This window comes from Triturus cristatus, chromosome 2_2 (genome assembly GCF_964204655.1).
Source record: "Triturus cristatus chromosome 2_2, aTriCri1.1, whole genome shotgun sequence".
Taxonomy (NCBI): Eukaryota; Metazoa; Chordata; class Amphibia; order Caudata; family Salamandridae; genus Triturus; species Triturus cristatus.
The window spans coordinates 24,193,789-24,218,709 of NC_140582.1; the positions used below are offsets into that span (position 1 = coordinate 24,193,789).

The 24,921-nt window shown below is 43.0% G+C and overlaps 1 protein-coding gene across 1 annotated transcript in view; it reads right to left on the bottom strand.

Annotated features, from left to right (window-relative positions):
* KCMF1 (potassium channel modulatory factor 1) overlaps positions 1-24,921 on the bottom strand; it is a 254,961-nt gene that overhangs the window by 105,887 nt on the left and 124,153 nt on the right. Inside the window, exons 4-5 of the mRNA XM_085640951.1 lie at positions 20,820-20,921; positions 14,183-14,357 (exon numbers count right to left, since the gene is read on the bottom strand). Coding sequence (XP_085497077.1) covers positions 14,183-14,357; positions 20,820-20,921 — 277 coding nt within the window. The remainder of the gene's footprint in view (positions 1-14,182; positions 14,358-20,819; positions 20,922-24,921) is intronic.

A 24,921-nucleotide genomic window follows, 5' to 3' on the forward strand; every position in this document is an offset into this window, starting at 1 on the left:
CGAAAAGAAGACAGGTAATTCCACTGATTGATTGAGGTGGAAGGGGGTAATGACTTTGGGCAGGAACTTCGGATTAGTTCGAAGTATGACCTTGCTGTGATGCATTTGTATGTAAGGTTCTTGTATGGTGAACGCTTGTATTTCACCAACCCTTCTAAGGGAAGTGATAGCTACAAGGAAAGCTGTTTTCCAGGTGAGAAATTGTAGCTCACATTTGTGCATTGGTTCGAAGGGCGGACCCATTAGTCGTGTAAGGACCAAATTTAGATTCCATACAGGGGAGGGTGGTGCCCTGGGAGGAATTACTCGTTTGAGGCCTTCCATGAAGGCTTTAATAGCGGGCACTCTGAAGAGTGACAAATGCTGTCTGTTTTGTAGATAGGCAGCGATCGCTGCTAGGTGTAGGCGTATGGATGAATACGCCAGGTTACACCTGTGAAGATGGAGCAGATAGCATATGATGTGTTGTATGGATGCATCTAGAGGGTTGATTGTATTGTTACGGCAGTACATTACAAATCTTTTCCACTTTGCGGCATAGCATGCTCTAGTGGTAGGACGTCTGGCTTCCATGATGATGTTCATGCAATCAGGGGGAAGGTTAAGGTACCCGAATTCTAAGATTTCAGGAGCCAGATCGCCAGGTTGAGCTGAGCTGGGTCCGGGTGCCTGATTTCTCCATGGTTCTGGGTTAGGAGGCATGGGGAAAGGTGCAGTTTTTGATGTGGTACCACTGATAGTTGTAGTAGCGTGGTGTACCACGGCTGTCTGGCCCACGTCGGAGCTACCAGAATGAGTGTGAGGGAGTGCTGTTGTAGTTTCCTGACCACTAATGGAATTAGTGGGAGAGGTGGAAAGGCGTATGCAAATCTGCCTGACCAGTTCATCCATATCGCATTGCCCTTGGACAATGGGTGTGGGTATCTGGCGGCGAAGCTTGGGCATTTTTTGTTTTCGTGGGTGGCGAAGAGGTCTATTTGAGGATGCCCCCACTGTCGGAAGAATGGGTGAAGAACTTGTGGATGCAGTTCCCATTCGTGTAGTTGTTGAGTCTGTCTGCTGAGCAGATCTGCTATGGTGTTTTGTACGCCTGGAACATGTTGTGCCAGGAGAAAAATGTTTTGGGGAATTGCCCATCTCCATATGCTCTGGGCTAAGCGGGAGAGCTGGGGAGAGTGTGTCCCCCCCTGTTTCTGTATATAATACATCGCAGTCATGTTGTCTGTGCGAATGAGGACTGCTTTGCCTGAAATCTGCTTTTGGAAAGATTTTAGGGCTAGAAAGATCGCCAAAAGCTCCAGATGGTTGATGTGGAGCGTTTTTTTGCTGTGGCGTCCATAGACCTTGCATTGTGAGGTGTAAGAGGTGCGCTCCCCAGCCGGAGAGCGATGCGTCCGCTGTTAGAGTCACTTGGGGAACCGGGTCCAGGAACGGCCGTCCCTTGGAAAGGTTTGTGGTGTTCCACCACTGCAGAGAGTGATGTGTGCGGCCGTCCACCAACACCAGATCCGTCAGCTGACCCTGGGCCTGGTTCCACTGTTGTGCTAGGCACTCCTGAAGTGGACGCATGTGGAGTCTTGCATGGGGCACTATGAAGATGCAAGACGCCATCATCCCTATGAGCTTCATAAACACTCTTGCTGGTAGAGAGTGTTGAGGAAGGAATATTTTGCGTAAGGCTAGAATGCTTGTGATTCTGGCTGAGTTTGGATAGGCAATACCTTTTGAGGTGTCTATGGTGGCCCCGAGATATTGCTTTGTGTGAGATGGTATGAGGTGGGACTTTTGGTAGTTCACCGTGAAGCCTAGCTGATGAAGCAGTTGGATGGTGCTGTTTGTATGTTGCACGCATTGGTGGTAGGACGCGGCTTTTATGAGCCAGTCGTCTAAGTAAGGGAAGACGTGAACATGTTGACGTCTGAGGTGTGCTGCTACTACTGCTAGGCATTTGGTAAACACCCGTGGTGCAGTGGTGACCCCGAAGGGGAGAACCTTGAATTGGTAATGTTGCCCGTCCACCACGAACCTGAGGTATTTTCTGTGAGAGGGGTGTATTGGAATGTGAAAGTACGCGTCTTTCAGATCCAGTGTTGTGAGAAAGTCTCCCTGGCAGAGGAGTGGGAGGACTTGTTGTAAGGTGACCATGTGAAAGTGGTCTGAATGTATGTAGGCATTTAGAGGCCGGAGATCCAGAATGGGTCTGAGGGTCTCGTCTTTTTTTGGGATTAAGAAATATAGGGAGTAGACCCCTAGATTTCGTTGATTGTCGGGTACCTGCTCTATGGCGTGTTTCTGGAGGAGCGAGAGTACCTCTTGTTTGAGCAGTGTGGAATGCTCTTGGGACATTGGACGGTGCCTTGGTGGGATATTGGGTGGGGTAGATGTTAGCTCGAGGCAGTACCCTGACCGAATGATTTGGGTCACCCATTTGTCCGATGTTATGGACTCCCATACGTGGATAAAATCTTGTAGTCTGCCCCCGACCGGAGTGGAATGGTCTGGGGGGAGCGAAGGGGAGTCATTGTGCGGGTGGGGTGGCAGAACGGGTATTGTTGGTTTTGCCCCTGCCCTTATTGTTGTTGCCTCTGTAACCACCTCTTTGGTTGCCCTTTGAAAAGGTATTTTGAGGAGGGGATTTGTAGGAGGTAGAGGCATTATCGGTGGAGGAGCCTCTACCTGTGCCACGAAAGGACGAGCGTCGAAAGGAACACTTAGAGGCTTGGGTCTGGAGCGCTCCCATAGACTTCGCTGTGTCTGTATCTTTCTTCATTTTTTCGAGCGCTTCGTCTACCTTTGGGCCAAAGAGTGTTTGCTGGTCAAAGGTGTGATTAAGTATTGATGTCTGGACCTCAGGCTTGAACCCTGATATCCTGAGCCAGGCATGGCGTCGAAGCAGGACACTGGTGTTTATGGCTCTAGAAGCAGTGTCTGCTGCATCGAGGGCACACTTAATGGAGGTGTTTGTGATTAGTTTGCCCTCCTGTATCAGGTCATGAGCTTGGCGTTTGTATTTCTCTGGAAGGTGCTGCATAAGAGCCTCTAATTCATCATAGTGTGCTCTATCATATCGCGCAAGCAGTGCTTGTGTATTTGCAATGCGCCACATGTTTGCAGCCTGGTAGGCGGTGCGTTTACCAGACGCGTCCAGAAGTTTAGATTCCTTGTCAGGTGGTGGGGCATCTCCTGAAGATTGGGAGTTAGCCCTCTTTCTAGCTGTGGAGACAACTAGGGAATCTAGAGGAGCAGGGCCCTTGATGTATGCAGGGTCTGTGGGTGCCGCCTTGTACTTCTTCTCTATTCTAGGGTTTAGTACTCTGGCTCTGACAGGGTCTTTGAATACCTCTGTAGCGTGCTTGGTGACACCCTTAAGCATGGGTAAAATAGCAGTGGAACGATCTTGTAAATCAAATGTATCCAGTAGGAAGTCTTCTTCCACTGGTTCCGTGTGCATGTCCACCCCATGGTAGTGTGCTGCTCTCTGCACTAAATGGTGAAACCCTAAAGAGTCCTCTGGAGGAGACGGCCTTGATGGGTATAGGTCGTCTTGAGGTACATTGGGTACATCAGGGTTATTATAATCCTCCCATGGATCTGGGGTCCCTGGTGGAGTGGGATCCATTGGGGCGTCCCCTGGGTCATTGTCCGGGTCCCCGTCATCCGGGTCTGGGGATGGGGCCGGATCGTAGTGAGGTAAAGGTGGAGGGGGTGGTGGTGGGAGGGGGGGTGGCAGTGGGGAGGGTACTCTAAGGGGAGAAGTAGCTGAGTCCCTCTTTTTGGGTGGAGGAGGAGGAGCCGGAGCCTCAAGGCGACGCTTCTTAGTAATCACAGTCAAAAGGCCAGTCTTTGGATCTCTGGACAAAGTCTTTTGTAAAGGGTCTGGTGTAAACAGAGCCAATGGCGCCGAGTCGTCTGTCGGCACCGGCGATTTCGGAACCGGAGGTTTCGATGTTCTGTGTACGCCCTGCTTTTTGGAGGTCTCCGTGTGTTTCGGCGTCGAATGCTGTTTCGGCGCCGGAGCGTCGGTGCCGACCGATTTCTGTTTGTGTTTGGTCGGCGCCGAGTGTCCAGGCTTCGGCACCGGTGGTTTCGGAGTCGAGCTGGATTTTGCAGGCTTCGGTGCCGAGTGGTGTTTATCGGCACCGGGCGTCGGCTGGCTCGATCCCGAGCTGCCGTGAGACTTTGAGTGCTTCGACACCGGGCCCGAAGGTGGGGTGATCGAGGCTTTGGTTTTGGTTTTGCCCAGGCCGGCAGGCGAGGGAGTAACCGGAGTCTCTTTGGTTTTCGGTGCGGGGCTGGGAGGGGGCATTGTACTCACGGCCCGCTGTCCTGGTGTTACGTCCTCCAGGTCGGAGTCGTCGGCCTCGGAAGCGCTGACGATGTCTTCTCCCAGTTCGGTGTGTGTCTGCCCCGAAGCTTCGGCGTCGTCTCCGAAGATGTCCGGTGGAACTGTCGAGGATGAGTGCGCCATGGTGCGTCGAGCCTTTCGATCCCGGATCGTTTTCTTCGATCGAAAAGACTTGCAGGCGGGGCAGTCTCGAGCCTCGTGTTCCGGAGAGAGGCAAAGGTTACACACCTGATGGAGGTCGGTGTGGGGAAATTTAGACCCACATTTTGGGCACTTTTTAAACGGAGTCCTTTCCATCGGCCGGGACCGGAGTCGCGGAGGGCCCGAAGGCCGGTGTCGATGTACGGGATGGAAAAAGTGCCGCTTCGAGAGATGAAGATGATGAAGGAACTCGAAGAATCGAGGATTTTCCGTCGAGGCTGGAACCGTAGAAGTTCGAAGCCGGAGTACGAAGGATCACATCCGAGCCCGATGGCGGAAAAAAACAATCTGAGGATGGAGCCGAAGCCCATGCGCAGTACGGACCGAAGGAGGAGTCACCAAACTCGTGACTTCCAAAGACGGTCCAAGAAGAAAAACAAACTGCAAACATCCGGGCCCAACACCAGATGGCGACCTATGCTAAGTGTACAATCTGCAGCTCATATGCCTCGAACATATAGTTAATTAATAACTAATATACGGCAGAAGACAGAGCGACAAAAACATATGGGAAAACCGAAAGGTGAAAGAAAAGCGGAGAGCAAAAATAGAGGAAATTTGGAAAATGAAATGCATTCTGCTTATAATATCTACTAAATCTGAGGTACTCGGTTTGGAAAATGTTTTTGAATGCAACAGTAACAGATGCTTATTAACGTAGCATAGACTACAGCATGCGCATAACATAACAGAGGGAGGTGTAATACAAAATTACTAAATATTTCTAAAGACATAACATGAAGGTTTTCAGTCATGAGTATTACGCTTTGGTGGTATAACAGCATAAGCAAAACTATGTATGTACAAATTAAATGCTCTTAGTATATTGTACGATAAATAGTAAAACATATTGGTTACAGGCGCATTGTTATTTTATTATCTTCAAAGCTAATAGCGCTATATATATATTGGCATAAAAATAGATGCTTCTGAATATAAAAGCAACCTTATCTATCTTGTATTTTAAAAGCATTACACATTGAAACGAAACGTGTTGTAAGCAATAATATGTATATTGCAAACTAAGCTTTAGCATAGAACTGAATAAATATGTGCTTATTAATAGGTTTTGCACAACAAGTACCTAACACGCCATCATTAAGCCAGGTAAAAATATCATATGCGCAAGCTAAAGCAAGTACGTTTAAACCATGCTCCTCAAACCAACAATTAATTACAAAGCAAGCACATAAGTAAACAACATGCTATAAATAAGCTAGTTAATCAAATTATGCGCGCAAGATAAACGAAGAACGTCTATTAATGTTTAGCAACCTGGCAAAAAATAAAAAATCAACCACAACAAGTAAATTAAACGCTATCAATAAGTTAGGTAAAGATAATGCGCACATAAGCTAAACAAAGTACGTGTAAACAACGTTCATAAAGCGGCAAATAAATACAGGCAAGTGCATTGTGGTAAGTTTTTAAAGTAATAGAAACTAATAGGCATTAACCTGAAAGTCTTCCGTAAAATGTACTTTACATACAAGTAAACATTACCTGTGTTAGAGGCAAACACGAAGAGCAAAAATATATTTTCCTCACAAAAGCAGTTTACCAATGAAATAATACGCAATCGCTAAAACGCTTTATAGGAACAGGAAAAGTGCAATTGCTCAAGCGACAAACGCAACCTGAATTTTAAATGCAGATGTTTACAATATGCCTACGCGACGTGAATTGTATAACAAAGCAGGAAGCAAATTAAAGTAACGTGATGCCAAGCACCAGATAAACAGATGCTATTGTCAAACATATGCCCACACGACGTGATTTTTAAATGCAGACGTTTATAATATGCCCACACGGTGATTTTTAAATGCAGACGTTTATAATATGCCTAAAAGCAACGCGTACACCAGCGCCACACGACGTGATTTTTAAATGCAGACGTTTATAATATGCCTAAAAGCAACGCATACACCAGCACGAGCAAGCGCGTACACCAACTGAAATCCGCGACATGAAAGCAACGCGTACACCAAGCAAGCGCGAGCAACGCGTACACCAAGCAAGCGCGTACACCAACTCAAATCCGCCGAGACCATGCGCGTGCCCATCTCCTGTCCCACTTCCGAGGCAAGTCAGCAACAATAGATCTCGCTGGCGACAGCGCTTCGCGCTGCGTTCGCCAGGCGAGACCTAAAAAGGAAGTGAACAAAATGATTTGGGCTTATAGGAGAACACCAGGGGAGAAAACACACTTCAGCCCTTTCAAAACCATGAGGGGCAGGACTCCCATATCCAAAGACAATATAGGATGGCTTCAAACAGCTAGGAGAGCAGAATGGTCGGCTGAAAGGGTCAGAAAAAGGATCCAAGAAGCACAAAAAGCATGCAAAGAGAAATTTGACATTAAACACGACTGCAAACGAATAAACATCAAAGAAGGAAATAGAGTGAGGTTTAAAAGGAGTGGACACATTGACAGAATAGGTTTACAGCCCCGTTAATAGTAGAAAAAGTGTTTTGTAACTCTGCACTTCTAAGTGATGGGAGGGTGTGGCATGCCTCTGCTATTTCTGTTTGTGACAGACCTGATGTTGACAACAGCAGACATATCAATCAAGACACCACAGAACGGCAGCTCATGGACGAAGAGAATGTTGTTATTAACGATAACCTTGACTGGTTGCTCCATGAAGCATAGAATTCTGACGAAGGAGATAGCACACCTATGCAATCCAACAGTAAAGGAACCATTGACGATCCTGACCATGATCTCATAGAGACTATTGGTGAATACAGAGACCTGAGCTCTAGTACTTTGGAGGCATCGCCTGGTGCTAGTAGTATTACTGTATCAGAGGAAGAACAGGACGTGTTAGAACAGATTGCTGAGAAGAGAGATCTTATCACAAAAGAAACAGTTCGCTCCCTGGTTTCGGAAGGTAACCGTACGTCAGAGTCTGAACTTATTCCAGAGAGAGACACTATTGAGGAAGCATGCAGCACTAGTAGATATGGTCGCAGCATAGTCAAACCAAGCAGATATAAAGACTTTTCTTGTGATTAATTAATCCTCCTACTTACTGTGTAGTTTCTAGTGTTATTTTTTCCCTTGTGGTTCCTTAAGGAAAGGAGAAGTGTTGTGTTCCCCTTTATCTTTCCTTCCTTTCCCCTTCCTCGCGAGACCCTGCCCTCGCCTGTTATGTCATCAGCTGGAATGTTCACAGCTGAGTGTTCTATTGTGACAGTTGACAGTGACAGTTAGGATTATTAGATTGCCAGCTGAGCTACCTGCATGTAGCACTCCTGTTGTTGGGTGTGTTGTCATTATTACTAAATAAATATCTTATTTAAACAACGCTGGTTCCAGGCCATCTACTTTACAGCAGTGCACATTTGTGAAGATTTGTTACAGATTAAAAACCACTACTAAAATATCTTTAAATCAATTTTTGTAGCACGAAATAGGTAATGGAGCAGCTAATGCACCAAAAAGAAGCTACATGGAACACTCATCGGATGGACTAAAATAAAACTTCTCTGGGAGTCCCCTTTAAGAAAACACTAAACATAATGGTAATACAGTCCTTTCAAGAAGACAAAATTACATTTTCCAAACTATGCCATGCCTGGTTACTAATACAAAACCAAAGAGCTCAACTGCCACAAGTGTATCTCGGAGCAAGTTTCTCCATCCACTTTAAACAAAAATTCATGAGGTGCAGGTTGGAAATCTCTAGTCACTTTACCACATTCCAATATGTAGCCTGTAGACTGTGCGGACAGATAAGAGAGGATTCAATCTACCTAGTCTGCATTTGCAAAGAAACAATGAAGAGCTGGCGGACTATTCTGCGCCAGGCCTTTATAGAGAGATACATCAGCTCGGGCAGAAACGCAATGCTTGCCTGCTCTGATCCAAAGTATAGTAGAAAGACTTGTTGCTTTCTTGACATTTTTGACAGATGTGGAAGCTGAATTAAACAAATTGAAGAAACCTAAAGGCGAGTGACAGGGTAAAACTCTGTCACACAAGCATAGTGATAGCACAATTGTAATCAACCTAGCACACTAGGGAATTTACACTGTTTGCTTGTTTTGCTTATCATGAAGATGTAAAAGCTGTCCCATACAATAATTAGGTGGATCTTTGCACATTGGAGGTCTAAGACTAAACATGCTGCACAGGTAAACGATGGGTGCCATGCGTGTTTCAGATGGCGAGTAATTATAGCAATTTTAAAAACCAATTATGATCTTGTTCTAACAATTATAAATCACTGTGCAATGACTAATTCTGATTCTAAATAAATGAGCTAATAGCTAATCAGTCTCATCTGTCGGGGACTTAAAAATATTTATTAGGACTATTGAGGACCATTTAAAAAAAAAAAAAAATCTGTCTGCGTGTGCTGCAGTGATTCAACTCCAATTACAATACGGGCCTGAAAAACAATTTTGGGTGGGAATTTTATCAGTGGGACAAGGTAGAAGGGAAATGCCTAAAAGATCTCCTTAGCCTACCAAACTGTTCTATGAGTCAGGCTAGAAGAGTGGAAAATAATTTGACAAATTGGACCCTTTCAGCCTAGTTCTAAATTTAACACTTTTGGATACGGCTGTAGGCGTAAAGTTGCAACCCTTTGCAGAGATGAGATTGTGGTAAGCAATGTAAGAAGGGCATAGGATGTAATGAAATTAATATATGCACTACAACCCTTGATACCCTGATCATAGGAGAATTACACAAGGGGTAAAACTTAATTACAGTGCTTTTCATGATATCTGTCCATGTCAGTCATCCTCGTACGACCTGCCCCCTAGGTGTCTGGTGTAGAAACATCACAGAGTAGTTCTGATCTGTTAGCTTTTCCACAATTGTAGTAATTTATTACCCCTGATGTTAATCTGAAACATTTTTTAACACTCCAGTGACAAGAGCTATATTGTGATATACTTTGCAAAGGAGCACTCTGTAAATTTAGTAGAAAAAATAAACCTGGTGCAGAGTGGTTGTTCTCCCTATTGTAGGTTTTGGGACTTCATTATATCTCATTCGTGGCGTGCTTGATTTAATCCTATTAACAATATATATATATATTCCAAACTAAACCTCAAACGAAAGGCGAGAACACGTGATGTAGAAAAACCAATGTTCCAAACAAACATACCATTTGCCTTTGACTACCCACGTAAAATGAAACAAATTGTGAAGCTCTATGGGGGTACACTGTATCCCCTAAAGATTCCTTTAGCAGGAATGCTTACCTATAATCACGTAATATTACAAAGAACTTACTGATAACCTCTATTCCAGTATAATCTTACACAAAACAACTAACCCTTGCCCATAACAAATTCTGTTTCCATTTAGAATAGAACTAAATAGGTATGGATCACGCACTCTGTGTTTATCCATTCATTTCAAAACTGGTAGCGGGTATTTGGGGGTTGGTTGGCATGCAGCAAGGTATCCTTCTCCGATCCCGGATGTGTATAGACGTAACAATTGCTGTGCTATCCCTCTGGGAAGCGTCCCTTGGGTTCCAAATTGAAAGAATTTAATCACTTTAATCTCAAGTCAACTTATAACTTCATTTGAAAGTTTTATTTTTCTTTAAAATGAACATTTCGCCATGTTATAGTTGTCCACATTGGTCATGTAAAAACAAACCATATGCGTCAATGATGAACGTAAAAGAAGGTTACAGTTATCCCCGATGCATTTCGGGCATGTCGCTGCCGTTCATCAGAATAGAGCATTCCAAATTCCAAGACCATGGTAAGGCCATCAAATCAAAATTCGCTAAGTATATATTAATGAAATGCTTTTCATTCTGCTCATAAGACAACTGAGATGATAGCATGACACTAATGCAGTCCTGGGTCACCCAATAGATCATACTATTGAGAGAAAACCCTAATTCCTGCTTACTTTCAACAAAAGGAAAACCTTATTCCGACTTATCTTGCTTAAATAGCAGACATCTGGATGTGCAGTTTGTGTGCGCCTTGTTGACAGAACGGCAGTCAACTGTGTTGCATTTGATAATTTACACATAGAGGCTGAAGCAGTGAACCATTGCATCTAACACTTTAGTAAGTTAAGTCACAATAAACCAAAATAGTGCACGGACAGGAAAGACCAGCCCCCTTTGTCTCCCTTACAGGAAAAAGTAATTTTTCCGTTACATAATTAGCAAATTTTCAGTGGCCCAGCACAACATTTCAACATACAATGGATACACTTCAACACAGTTCAATTGAATTGTTTAACATGATACACAGACTCCATTAGATTTATTCATGTGCCTCATCTTGTCTGTATTTTGTTAAATGTCTCTTCTTTAATTCAAATGAAGGCAATGTGTTTTGTCACAAGGACTTCTTCATGACTTCATTTGGAAGTTCCTCTGAATCAAATGGAATAATGAAGTGGTACTTTTTTTGTGTAAATTGGCATTTGTGATGCAAATCAAATGTATATAGGACCTTTATTACGTGCCGTTCTATACACGGAATCCCAGGGCTACATATCTTCCTGGTCACAAATCCTGTTGGGGAATTTTGGCTGTGATGGCTGACATTACATGGATCCTAATGGCTGTCCTTATTTGGATCCAATTGGCACAGTGAGCACGATGGCTGACCAATCATAAAAAATAAGAATGTTTAAATGGTTTCAGAACCCACTGCAAATTAAACCATGTTTGGTAGCAGCCCAATCCCGAATGAACTTTTAGGTGCAGATCAAAATGTAAAAGGGGTGTTAAGTCACATAAAAAGTGAGGAAAAGAGACAGGAAAAAATCTCTTGCACAAAAGCACAAATGTCCCATACTGGACTGAAGGCAGAAACAGCAGCAGCAACTCCCACTGAAGAAGTAACATCGCTTGATTGGAAGGCTGCTGATTAAAAATTACATTTTTGAGGCCAAACATGAGTGGAACACATTTTTAGTACCACCTATGGCACCATAAAAAACCCCACTTTCAAAATACTTTGATCACATTATATTCTGGCACTGGTTCATTACACTGGTGTCGGATTGCATTTCCTGAGATTGTTGTGGTGCATCCAGCACATGACTGGTCCCTCCAACGAAAGACTACAGCTCAGCAGTTTTGGTTAAGACCCATTTGTGCAGGACCGCTATGTCTAATTAGTCAAATTCGTTTCTTCATGCCTCCTTTCATCAAGGCTTTGGATATTATTTCAGACAGCTAAATGAGAATATCTTGTGCAAGACGTCTTTGCATATAACAAAGTTTTTAAATGGAGCAGAAATTCCAGTTTTGCTGTGTACATTTCAACATATAGGGCCTCATTAGGATGTTGGGCGGACCGCCACAGACAGGCCGTCGGTGGCGGTTCTTTCAACATCCAGAGAAATGGTCTCACCACTGTATTAAGATACCGGCGGTTGGAGCGCATCGTGCGGAGAAAAGACCGCCACCTCTGTCAGGCTCAAGGAAACTGTAGGGGCGGCTGTCAGACAGTAATCCATATAATGAAGGCGGTGACTGCCCAGACACCACCGTAGGGATTACGATGTCCATTCCCACAGCCTTTTACTACTGCGGCTTGAGCTGCAGCAATTTTCTAGGCCGCAGCATAAACCGCAGTAGTAAAAGATATCTTTCCGACCGCCTACACAACAGTCACATCATAATATGGTGAGTGGAGCTGCAGACTACTTGTCAGCCGGTGTCTATCCCGCTATGATGGCAGGCCCATTGAGTGCATCCACCACAAGTCCAAATACTTGTTTCAAAAAACAGTGCTTGCTTTTTTTATACTTAACAATGCCTTTTCAATTGTTTGCAAAATAACTATATTTTTATTCGTTTTCCATCGTAACGCAGTAATGCAGTGATGCTATGCAATGTTTTAAACTCTATTTTCTGATATGTATCTTCTGTTTGTTACATTCCAAATAGCACTGTGCTCATCATTTTAGATGACTTGACATTCAATATTCTCGAAAGTAGAATGGGCCCAGTATGGGAAATATTTTCTCCAAATTCATTGTGTGGTAACCTATAGGGGCCGATTCCGATCGGGTCGGGAAGCACTCCGACAGAGTCGGATCCGGAGTGTTTTCCGACCGAGCCGGACCCCTACAGTCCAACCGAGCGAGTACGATGCGGCCGTATGCTGTCGGACTCGGTTCGGTCGGACTCCCGTAGAAGTCAATGGGAGCCGGCCGTACAACGCGTACATGGGCTCCCATTGACTGAATACGTCTCGAACAAGTGCACCCCTACAGTAGGTACGCGTCGGTGCCATCTGCGCAGTACATGCCTGTGTTGGGGAGACCCATATGTCTCCCCCTGTGTCCGAGTCGTAGGGCTGCGGTTGTCAGGGGGTCCGACGCGGACCAACGAAGTCTGGCTCCGGGAGCTTTTGCGAACCGGACACTCTGGCTCGCACAGGCTGTCCGACGCGTGCATCGTACTGGCTCGGTTGTAAATCGCATCCATTGCACGCCACGGTTAGCTTCCGACTGAGACGTACGGAGCGATTCGGACCCGGAAACGACTCGGTCGGTGAATCTCATGTAGCTCACATCGTACTTGCTCGCTCTTACAGCTGTAAGAGTCGGACGGAAAACACGCGTTCGGCTCGTAGTTTTTCCGGCCGGATCGTGTTCGGTGCCCTTCCGACCCGGATCGGAATCGGCCCCATAGTGTTGTGTTTATTTTATCAAATAAATGAGCAAAAAGAACAAATGACGTACAGAATGCTCAACAATGCTAACATTCATCCCCAGTCACAAAGATAAGGGTTTAATTCCATAGTTTTCTCGCTCACCACACCACCCCAGTTTGGACTCAGCCACATGCAAATCAGTGTTGACTCTGCTCCCCATGGGAACAGTCCAACCCAAACTGATTTGCATATGGCTGGGTTCAAACTGGGGTGGTGTGGTAAGCAAAAATACAATGGATTAAACCCAGATCTTTGTGACTGGGGTGAATGTTCGCATTGTTCAGCATTCCGTCCATCAGTTTTTGTTTTTGCTTTAGTCAAATAAAGGGGAACACTTTACTGTGACCATGCATTAGGGCTAGACAGCATCAGAGAATAGATTACAGTTGCCCTTATATTGGAGTTAACCACAGGGTGCTAGTTATTGCTTAATTTGACTATTATATCCTTGGCAGGATAGTTTAATTAAACAACTGATTGACTGATACAGGGATAAACCTGCTCATTTAAAGGTGTTCTACACATTTATGTCTCGAATGGCTGTGATAGTGTCTGAGGCCTGGAGACATTATTGCTCTGCTAAAGTAAAAGCCTAGGCCAGCACGTACACCAGTTTTTGCAATGTAACTTTGAGTACGGCATAACTAGGCTGGCCCTTTCAGCACAGAGAAAAAAATCACTGCCATGCTTACTGCTTTGCTCCAGATACATATTTAAATGGGACTCTGCAGTGGCATCTTATAATATATGGTAAAGAAGTTACTTTACTGACTAAACCACTAACCAAAACCACTAACGCAAAGACACCAGAAATGTTAACTGTAGTTCATAGCTAGATTTAACACATTCACACAGAAGAACATTTTCAGAATACTTGTTAAAGGAACCACAATGAAAGTGCTAAAAATACCTGTAGTCAGATAAGAGATTTTTATGTACACAATTGTTGGGGAAAAAAAAGACAATTATTACCTGCTATAGGATCCATCGCTTCTCTATTGCTTGGAGAGTATGAACTCTGTGAAGAAGATAGTCCACCAGTGGAACTGCTTGTAAAGTGCATATTAGACCTTCGAGCCCGAGGACCACCTAAACCCCTGCCAGGGTGAAACATTCTTCGCACGTGTCTGACACCACTGGATTCATCGTTGTCCAAGAGTTAAGAAAAGCATGTACATGTATAAGACATAAAACTGAAAAAAGTAAGTATACTTTTGAAAAGTATGAAGTTTTTGGGAAAAACCAAAGTAATTTAAACTTATCTTGCTTAAATATGATGGTTGAAGGTTTTGAAAAATCAGTTAGAGAGAAAAAACCCTCAAAAGCTCACAAAACATGGATGACAGCTCTATTCTTAATGGCACAAGCCCATTAAGTCATAAGCACATGTCTTGTATTTCAAATTTCATTGAGTACATAATGTCACATCAAAGCACTAGGCCCTTGCATCATAGTTTTCATTCACCGTCAAAAAAGCAAATTAAAATGGTCTTTTGGATGGTTTCGCCAGCAGAGCCACCACTCTAGTGGTTTGACAGAACTTGGAACTCTAAGCAGCAAAATGTCCAAGAGTGGGTGGCTCCACATACTCCGAAAATCTCTCATATAGGAATTTTTGTCTTATGTGCACTAAGGTACAGTGTGGCGAGAGGGGCAGTAGAATGGATCATTTAAAGAACATGGCAGTCCTATTGTCCCTGAGGATCTGCAACCGCCTCCCTTTGATGGATGACATGAAGGCATTAAGGGCCAGGTGGATCATTTGAAGAAGTTTATTAGTTATTTTTGAGTTTTTTATAGGTATAGCTAGACGTGGGGGCATCAAAGCGCTTTACAAGATCATAGGTTATTCTGAGATACTTGTGCGGATGTGTGTGGGTCAAACGCAGTCAAAGGAAGTATACATAAAACAGCAATAAACTAGTGAGAACAGTCAAGAAAAGTACATAACAATACAGCCATTAAGGTACTGACATTAGTGCCAATGCAGGGACTGACTGGGTTAGGATATAACAAAAGAGTCTGTAGAGGCAAGGACTTAAGGAAATGTGGATCAAACTGTAAAAATGCTGAAGTAGTTTGTTAAACAGTAAAGATTTGAGGTCCTTTTTAAAGCAAGAAAAGGAGGGGTTACAGTGGCGCTCTTTGGGGAGTGAGTTCCATAACCAGGGAGCCTTTCCTGAGAAGGCGCAAGCCTGGGTGGATTTCTTTTTCAGATTAGGGGGTATGAGAAGAAGTGAGATGGAACTTTTCAGTGCCCGGCCTCTACCTGCTCTCAAACTTTTGGTATCAAGGTCCAGAAGACTGATGTAGTACTGGGTCTCCTTCAAAGACCAGAGACCTCTGGAATCCACCTCTCCCAGATGCCCCCCTCCCCCCATCCGCCACTGAGGTGTATGTCACCATCATAAACTCTGGGTGGGGGTAAGAGTTGTAGGTGCAGTTGGACACGGTCTTCACTTTGGACTTCTTGTGCCAGCCTGCAGTGTTGGGAAAGGAGAGGCATTCACAGTTGAGCTCAAGCAGGGCCACAAAGTGCACTAGCTGCTCCCGCGGCACAAGACACATTTTTCTTGATTCTGCCTTTACTTTGTACTTCTTGAACCTGCCTGCAGTGTTGAGGAGAAGGAGCAGTCACAGCTGAGCCCAGGCAGAGCTACAAAGAGGAACACATGCTCCTGCAGAGCAGGATGTGCACAGGTGAAAACTGGGCTAAGAGAAGGCCCGTCTGCACTGGTCAGAGCCCGGAGGAGGCTAGGCCACCCCTCTTGACTATCATCTAAGAACAAGCATTGGCAAAGCCAATAGGTCTCGCAATGGCTTTGTTTTTTTTAATTTCCTGATATGAGTTGGCTTTGTAAAGGATATAAAAAGTTGGCACAAAGTTGGTGCTGTAGCTGCTGTGCAACATGTTTGAAAGTGATGTAAAAAAGCGCTATGACAGCAGTGCTCCACATCACAACGTTTTATTACACAAAAACTTTTAGATCAGCCGCTGTGCAACATGGCTAACAATCACATTGACACAGCCAATTAATCTCGTCAAGGCGAGACTATTTGAACATATTTGAAGCTGTTCTTGGCGCATTCAAGCCACACTTTTACCTCGAGTAGTTTGTTTTATTTTGCTTATTGCATCATTGCCTGACCATGATCAGAGTTTTCCTAGGCTAGATTTCCCTCAATACCACGTGACTTCGTTACATTGAGAGGATGGAATTGGCGTGTCAGCGGTCTCAAAGGTGTGAGGGTGGGCTCCTCATTAAGCCCGGTGATTGCACTGAGGCATCTGACAGGACGCACTTGGGGGCTAAATTTTACCACAACATTCCCACAGCCAGGGCTTTACGTGCGATGAAAAAACTGGAGGTCACAAAGGGGCGTGGCCGATGTAATTAAAGGCGTGACTAAAAACATTATGCTAAAAATTTGTTCTTAGCATAGTGTCGCCCGACTGTTATTTTTGCTGCTTCTTTCATTGCCTCCAGATATATAATAAAACAAGTAACAATACACATGTCATGACTGTTGCCTTTGCCAATGGTTAATAGCTGCATAAAATAAATATACACGGTGCAAACACAGCTCTGGCTTCGTTTTATATAATATTGAAAATGCTTCAGTTCGTGTGTGAGAGGTTGCGGCGTAAGGGCCTGTGCTGCCGACTTTGGAGCTGGGGAAGGAAGTTTGAGTCTTCGTCGGCTCAACATCCTGTGATTCTGGGCAAATGGCTAATTCTCCCCGTGCCTACCAAAAAATAAATGTATATGTCCTTGTTGGAGCTCATGCAAAGCGCTTCGAGTTGAGACAATATAGAACTGCAAAAAAAAAAAAAAAAAAAGTTACATCAAAAGCAAATAAAATGTTTGACGAAGAGCCCCAAAGGGACCTGTCTCAGCACCCGTTCTTTAGAGCTGTCGGTGCGGAGCACTGGCAGGACCCGGCCCACTTAAATCCATGCCCGTAGCTGTAGATAACGAAGGATACAATTACCCTGTAGAAATCCATTTCGTGTTTACTGATCCTAGGGGAATTAATTAACCTGCGGCGTGGAACGTCCGCACAAATCTTGGAAGCAGCAGTAATTGCATGAACCCGTCGAGCTATCTTGCAGCAAGTACCCCCTGAGCTGAGCAGAGAAATGCGTCAAGCAAAAGGGTGCATGCCTGTCCTCAGCTCTGCAGGGAACAAATCACAAAGATGAGGAAAAGAAATTAAGCCCCCTGCAGAGGCCCGCGCGTGCGCGCTGTAAGGAATGCAGCTGCCATCGAGAAAGTGAAAGCGACATGTCCCAGGGAAAACAACATGATCCACAACAGATGGCACCCTGCACGCCGCTGCTCGCTCCCGACAGCAAAACGCCATGGGAGTGAACATTTTAAGAAGAGGTGGGACATGCACCCGCCTTTGGCCAATTGCGTGCTTTCATTTTTTGAAAGCCAGACGCAAAGGCCAATAGAATTTGAAAACCAGAAGCACAAGCTTTCAGAAAGCTTTCTCAATGTCTGGAGTGATTTCAAGAGGCCCGCTCCTAGCGCAGCGCATGCAGTCTGCGCTAGGCAAGACCTAAAAAGGGAAGCAAGTATGGTAAAGATAAAAGCCTCAGCTCTTGCTGAAGGTAAGCCAAATCCTCGCCCTGCATCTAACACTTACTATGCTAGAGGGGTTAGTTGTTAGATCAGTCAGCTTAGAAAGAAATGTGGGCAAGCAAAAATAAATAAAAGGGAACCGAGCTTGCCTAGCTGCTAAGACTGGATCATTTACAGTATGCATCATTGCCATAGCTAACTAAAGCAGTATCTGGAAAGTCTGTAGCTAAGGGGGAAAAAGAAAAGCTTTCCATCAAGTGAAATACAGTTATTCTACCAGCTCCCTAATATAATGATATACAAGAGATCAGGAGGATAACTAATAACTATTGCCCAGCCACATCCATAAAAGGAAGCCCTTTACTCTGCAGAGAAAGCTCTTCACTCAAGGTATTAAACTCATGTCTACGGATGAAACCGCACTCACACCTCTAGTAATAAATCAGTTTTTTTTAAATTCATGCAGGGTTAGGGACTAACCAAGTTTACTTCCCACAACCTAATAAGGTAATCCCACATCCATTTCAAAAGGTCCATAATCAAACTGAAGCTACTATGAGAATAACAATACCAAGTATCGAGAAGGTTTGGTTGAACAATAGAACTTTAGATGAGAATTGTTACGTAGTTTTAAGGATACCAAGTGAACTTTATGGAGAATATAGTAGATTAGAAATTAAATTCCTTGCACGATCTAGCATTATTCTCCTCGAACATGCATGGTTTACGAAAGATGTAGGATGTTGAGTCATTCAAGGAGATATTCTCCAAATAGGCTATAACACTTCTCCAGAAGACTTGGTTGTGATTTGCCCATGTGGGTCCTCTATGCCGTCAAGTAGGCATCTGTAGTAAGGTTTGCATAATTCTTGGTTCCAGAAATGCCCCGTCACCAATTAATGTATGCACTCTGGGGCTCCTGAAACTCCAGCTGCAAGAGTTAGAACTCAAAGAATCACTAAACAGTTCAATCAAAAGTTCTCAATGTTACTTTTGGAGAACCTAGTCCTGTACGATGCTCCAATAAAGAAAGGCATTATTAAAAAGATGATATTAACTGCAAACAATCTCTAGACATCTAGGATTACCCCTAGATCTGTCTTTTGGAAGCTTGCAAACCATATTGCTATTAGAGCGGAGTAGGTGGCAACAATGAGGGAGGAAGGACATGGGGGTGGGTGGGGGGGGGAGACAACAGCTGTGTGAAAAAAGTGCTATGATGTGGGCAGTAGTGGCCACATCATAGTGCTTTTTCTCAAAATTGCAGGAGGCAACAGGAAGCAATACGGAGGGCATGCAGGATGTAACACAAAGGGGGTAGAGGTATACAAGGGAGATGGCTGATAAGCAACCACTTTCATACTTAAAAACAAAGAAAAAAGAAGTTCCTAAATATTTAGCATAAGAGGGACACAAGTAATGTGTCCATGCTCCAGGGAAGGGACAAACACAAAATAGGAAGGAGGTCTACAGCAATCAAAGGTAAGCAACGGGCACCCTGTAAGCCCACTGTTAAAAACATGAAAGCTCTTGCAAGAGAATCTAAAAACCTAGGGTAGGCTGCTTTAATATTAACTGCTCTCCCTCAGCTTATGTTTAAGCACAGTTTCCAGTGCAACTAAGTCTTAGGGTACTGGCTTACATGTTATCTTGTTTTTGGTGTTAACTGCGGTTAAAAGAAATCTAGAAAAACTATTTTCCTGGATTATTTCACAATTGGTGACAACATGGGCAACTGTTACTAAGCAGCTGCGGGTGTTCTAAATGTGCCAGTCAGGAAATCAAACCTATGCCTTTAGCCTCTTGGGGAAGTGAACCTTTTTTGCAAACCAATGTCAGTGCATTAAATGCCTGATTATTGTGGAGGGGGTGAGAGCAGTAAGGAACTGTAATTTCTTCTTTCGTGCAGTTTGCATCATAAGCTTTCCATTCAACTTCCCTTTCAACCATGATGGGGTGTTTCCCACCTTAGGGTTCATCATCATCATTATTGTCCGAGATAGCTGACCCTCTTGAGGTGAGTTAATTCTACAAGGTTCCAGTCTGGATGAGACACCAATTTCTCAAGTGCCGTGGAGATAGAAGGATCTATAATTTCAGAAGTGTTCAAAGGTTTCTTCGTACTAAATTGTGTTGAGGTATCAACAAGAAGCATCTATTCCTGTAGTGCTCCAGCATATCCTCCTTCCAGGCTGTCCCCTGCAAGGTGCAGTAGGGGACAGCCTGGCAATAAACCAGTCATACTTGGTACAACTGTTGCCACACTAGCAAAAATGGTGTCCCACACTATTGGCTCAGACTGTCTCCTAGCCTTAATTGGTATAGGCCAGAATATGAAGCATTAAATGCATCTTTCTGCTGGATGAGAGTGGCTGAAAGTCTTGTGAGTCTCTTTCCAAGGAAACTTCAAATTACAAGTGCTATGTTGGAGTGCCAAATAGATGTGTGTTTCCGTTTAGGTTTTTCTTGCTTCCTCTGTTAACCTTCTCCACAAAGTACTGCTGGGACCAAAGTATGGCAAATAATTAATCTGAAAATGGCTGCAAGCATGAGACAAGGCTAGCTGTGACAACATCATACGAGAATCTCAATATTAATACTCAGATGAAACTATATCCATAATATTTTTTTCAAAGAAGAGCACGATTAACAATTCGAAGTTATGCCTAATTTATAAAGCATTTTACAGATTATCGGAGAAAAAGGATTGTCTCTCGCTGGAATTCAGTAACAAAACTATAATTATGGTAATTAACAGAGCATCTCTACTAATAGTATTCAATTTTAGGAAGGCATAAGAGTGATTTTCAAAGATGTTTAAATCATCAGAGATTGACAGTTTGAGATATCAGGCATGGATGTATTATTGTTCCTAATTACCTTCAGGTTTAGATATAACCCCGAGTGCATAATTATAATTTCAGGAACAATGATTGTAGGAGTGAAAATAATAGACATCTACTAAATAAGATCCTCCAAAATTAATTAATACAATTTTTAATTTTCATGCTAAAGGATATTAAATCTCTAGGAGCTCTATGTTCAAGTGTAAGATGAGCTGCAAAGTCATCTGTGACATGATTTGGATCTCCTCCGGGCAATGCTGCACATATAGGACATATCTGAAATGACAAAAATCACAATACTTACAACACATCATTTTACAGCCTTACAAAGACCAATGTTACAATCAATGTTTGTTCCACGTCAACTAATCTTGACTACACTCCAAAAGCAACATTTTCTCACAGAGCTGTGCAAGGTGTAAAACAGTTCCTTGTTATTTAATTCCCCAATGCAAACCTCCTAAACTTTATGGTTATTTTTTTAAGTTCACATTTTCATTGCAATGTGAAGAGAAAGAAAAAAAATACAGAAAAGTTAAATTATTGAAGTGCAGAATATCAATTCTGAGGCCTGTTGTCAAGGGTGCAAAATGTGAAGAAACTGAGTTCCAAAATGCTCTCCGATTATTTTACAGCATTTATTTACAGAAACAACGTAGCGTATGAACCACTTTTGTGGGTCTATATGCATCTTTCTTTCCTGTTCTCCAACAAATTCTCATTGACGGGCTTAGAACAGATACGTTCCAAAGCGCACCCTCTGGATATCTTCCACACACGAAGAGCAAACTATCTTGCATAAGAGAGCTTGACATGGGCTGACAGTAATGTTGTACTTTAAAAGGTGAAGTAGTCAAGAGAGCAGGTAAAAAGAATGCCAGTTTACCCACCAGACTCATGGCGAGGTCAAATCAGTTTTGTTTATCACCTTGGACTCTGGACATAGAAAGTGGTCCATTATCTCCATGGCGCTTACCTCAATAGGAGGAGTGAGGTGGCACACTAAAAGGTGTACAAATGTACACAGCAGGTGACAGTGAACAGGCTGGGGAAAAGGTGCTGAGGGGCCAGAGGAGACATGATTGACATTAAAAATTGTGATATGAAAATTCACTGTTAAAGTCCAGTGGTAGGCTGGTCTATACATACATAAACTTCCAAGCACTGAATTTGAGCAAAAGACAAGGCAAAAGGCTGCTAAAAAGAAATCCTGTACAGAACGGGAAACATCTGTGCAAATACTCAGGATCTCAATTTGAAGTACAGGCTTTAAAAGCATACGAAGGTAACATCTCTATACCAACATGCTTTAGTATCACTATGGCGCGAAACGGGGAGTAGTCAAGTGAACAGTAAAAATTAGATAACTACACAGTCTGAAAGTGGTAGCTCCATGATGACTATGCTCAAATACATACACTGGAGAATAAAGGCTGAAGACTAACAAGGGAGGATATACAAAGCACTAGATATGATAAACAATATTTGGGAAGTACTGAAGACCTACTATGGAGACAAGACTTACAGGAGACGACAATAAAAGTGATGGAGTTGGAACAGTGAATCTCCGAAGCAGAATGTATTATGTACACGTAGAAGACCTAGGTTATGAAACCTAATGGGTTATTTGTCTCACCTAGACTAAAGAAGATCAGAGGCACTGGAAAAATGAGTCCACCAAACTAAAGGAAGCCAGAGAGGTTGTGGAGTCCATATTGATGAGATTAGGTTAGATGAGGAGGGATGCCTAATGAGTATCACCAGGACGTAGGGCGGGAGGGTGCATCAGGGCAGAATTAAAAGATGCTAACCTGCAATATTAGTTCACTATCAAGGGTCCCTTCATTTCCACATGTGGATCCATGAACACTTCTCCAGCAGAAAGACAAGTCTTTCATACATAACAAAAATTCCATATGTAGAGGCAAAATTCGTGCTTTTCCTCTTAACAAATTAAAAAAAGCATTACAAAAAATAGATAATCAAAGTGGGTTTAAAAATATACAGAGTTTCACTACTTTTCGATTTTTCAGTCTTTTAAAAGAGAAAATAACCAAAGAAAACTATTGCCTTACTCATGACAGCTGCTATGAAGCATACTATACCGAAGGATTGTTTGGAAAGTACAGATATTGCCACAAACAGCAGGGGAATATAACCCAGGAACAACAAATTTCCATGACGTGATGGCAATTTGCTTCTACTATCAAACTGGTATCATAACCCTAACTGACAGATCCTCTGGTAAGGTGGAAACCAATAGGCTGACATACATTATCAGCTATATTTCTGTCAGCCATGGTTAGGTGCATGGACTTACCAATTATTTGTGTCTTTCTGTTCGAATGTTAGGCTTAATGGAACATTGGAGAAAGAGAGGATCTCTTTCATACCCAGAGGAGGGAATTTAAGCACATGAGCAGTCATGATCGCCTTTAGCACGATTTTCTGGTTTCTCCGTTTTGTACCCTTCAGGACCCAAGCAGGTGATGTCACAGTGGGTGCCACTGAAAAGAGACAAAGGCCCTTTGCTTCTGACCCTTTAAAACTGGCGAAACTAGCCTATGGGCCGTCAAGTGAAGGGAAAAGGCAATGGTCTCTCAAACTGCACTGACTAAGTCAGAGCAGCTTAGTGAACATCGAGTCTACTTCAGAAATGACAGATAATCTTGCATGGTTTTTCTGATAGGGTCATACAGTTCTTCATATTATAATAACCTATAAAATGACCAGTGATTATGAGAATAAGTAATGCAAAAGCGATGATTAGTAATGCGAACAAGAATAATATAATACAGCTAACATTTTAATGAGGGCTAATCGAAGACTAAAGTACATTCTCTCATCTGTTAGAACTCAACCAAAATCCCCCATACCTCTCCTCCATCTAACAGGAGAGTGCACAGGCTCTGTGTCACCAATGTTTTAAGTTCATGTGCAGGGCACCCGTCAGTTTGTCACTGTGACCCTCGACATCAGAATGTTCTACCCCTGAGATGCTGAAACATTAGGTTTTTAAACTATTACAATAGGTGTGGCTGTAAATACACATGCGTAGCATAGATTAAAGGCAGATCTCCCTGTAAGCAGTGATTAACTGGTGCTTTTGTTTGAAATAGAGTACAAAGTACTGCTTCACCAACATTTGCTTGTTGTTGTGCCATAACATCTACACAATAATGCTTTGTTAATGAATGTGATCTAGTCCATGTAGCTGATTTACATAGGTCAGCTATTGGAATATTCCCTTTAAATGCAATAAAAGCCCTTTTTTTGCGTGTAGAGTGGGCACTTGGTGGAATAGGGAGTGTTTGTTTGGCTTTAGCATAACAGGTTTGGATACATTTTACTATTCAACGTGCAATACCTGGTTTAGAGATTGCTTTCCCTTTATGTGGTTTAGAAAACAACACACATAGTTGTGTTTTTCTGAGAGATTGTGTATTATCTACATAGTACATTAGTGCTCTTTTGACATCTAATGTATCAAAAGCTCTTTCAGCTACCGATTCTAGTTGAGGTAAGAACACAGGTAATTCTAAGGATTGTGCCATGTGAAAATGCGATATTACTTTAGGTAAAAATTTAGGGTTAGGTCTTAGAACAACTTTATCCCTATGTACTTGAAAAAATGGTACTTCTAAAGTTAATGCTTGAATTTTTCCTACTCTTCCGAGTGAGGTCACTGCAATGAGAAAAGCGCATTTCCATGATAGAAACTGCAATTGGCATGTATGCAATGGTTCAAACAGTGGACTCATTAGCCTTATTAACACAATATTTAGATTCCACATTTGTGTAGATGGTATCCTAGGTGGAATAACTTAAGACCTTGTAGAAAAGCTTTAATTACAGGAATTTTAAGCAGAGAAGTGTGTTCTCTATTTTGAAGATATGCAGCCAGTGCTGTAAGGTGTATTTTAATGGAAGTAAAAGCCAAACCTACATTTTTTTTTTAAAATGAAGCATGCAACATATAATGTTTTGAGGGGATACTTGTATGGGATTAATGACCAAATCATTTCCACTTTGCTGCATAGCATGCCCTTGTTGTGGGTCATATTTCTTCTTTTAGGCAATTCATACATTCTTTTTGCTAAGTTTGGACATACAAACTCTAAGGCCCGAGGAGCCAAATTGCAAGATTGAGAGATCTAGGATTTGGGTGCAGTATTGCTCCTTTGTACTGCGTAAACTTTTGTTGGTTGCGTAACATTTGATGTGGTACTACAGACATCTCCAGCATTGTTGTATACCATGGTTGTCTGCCCATTTT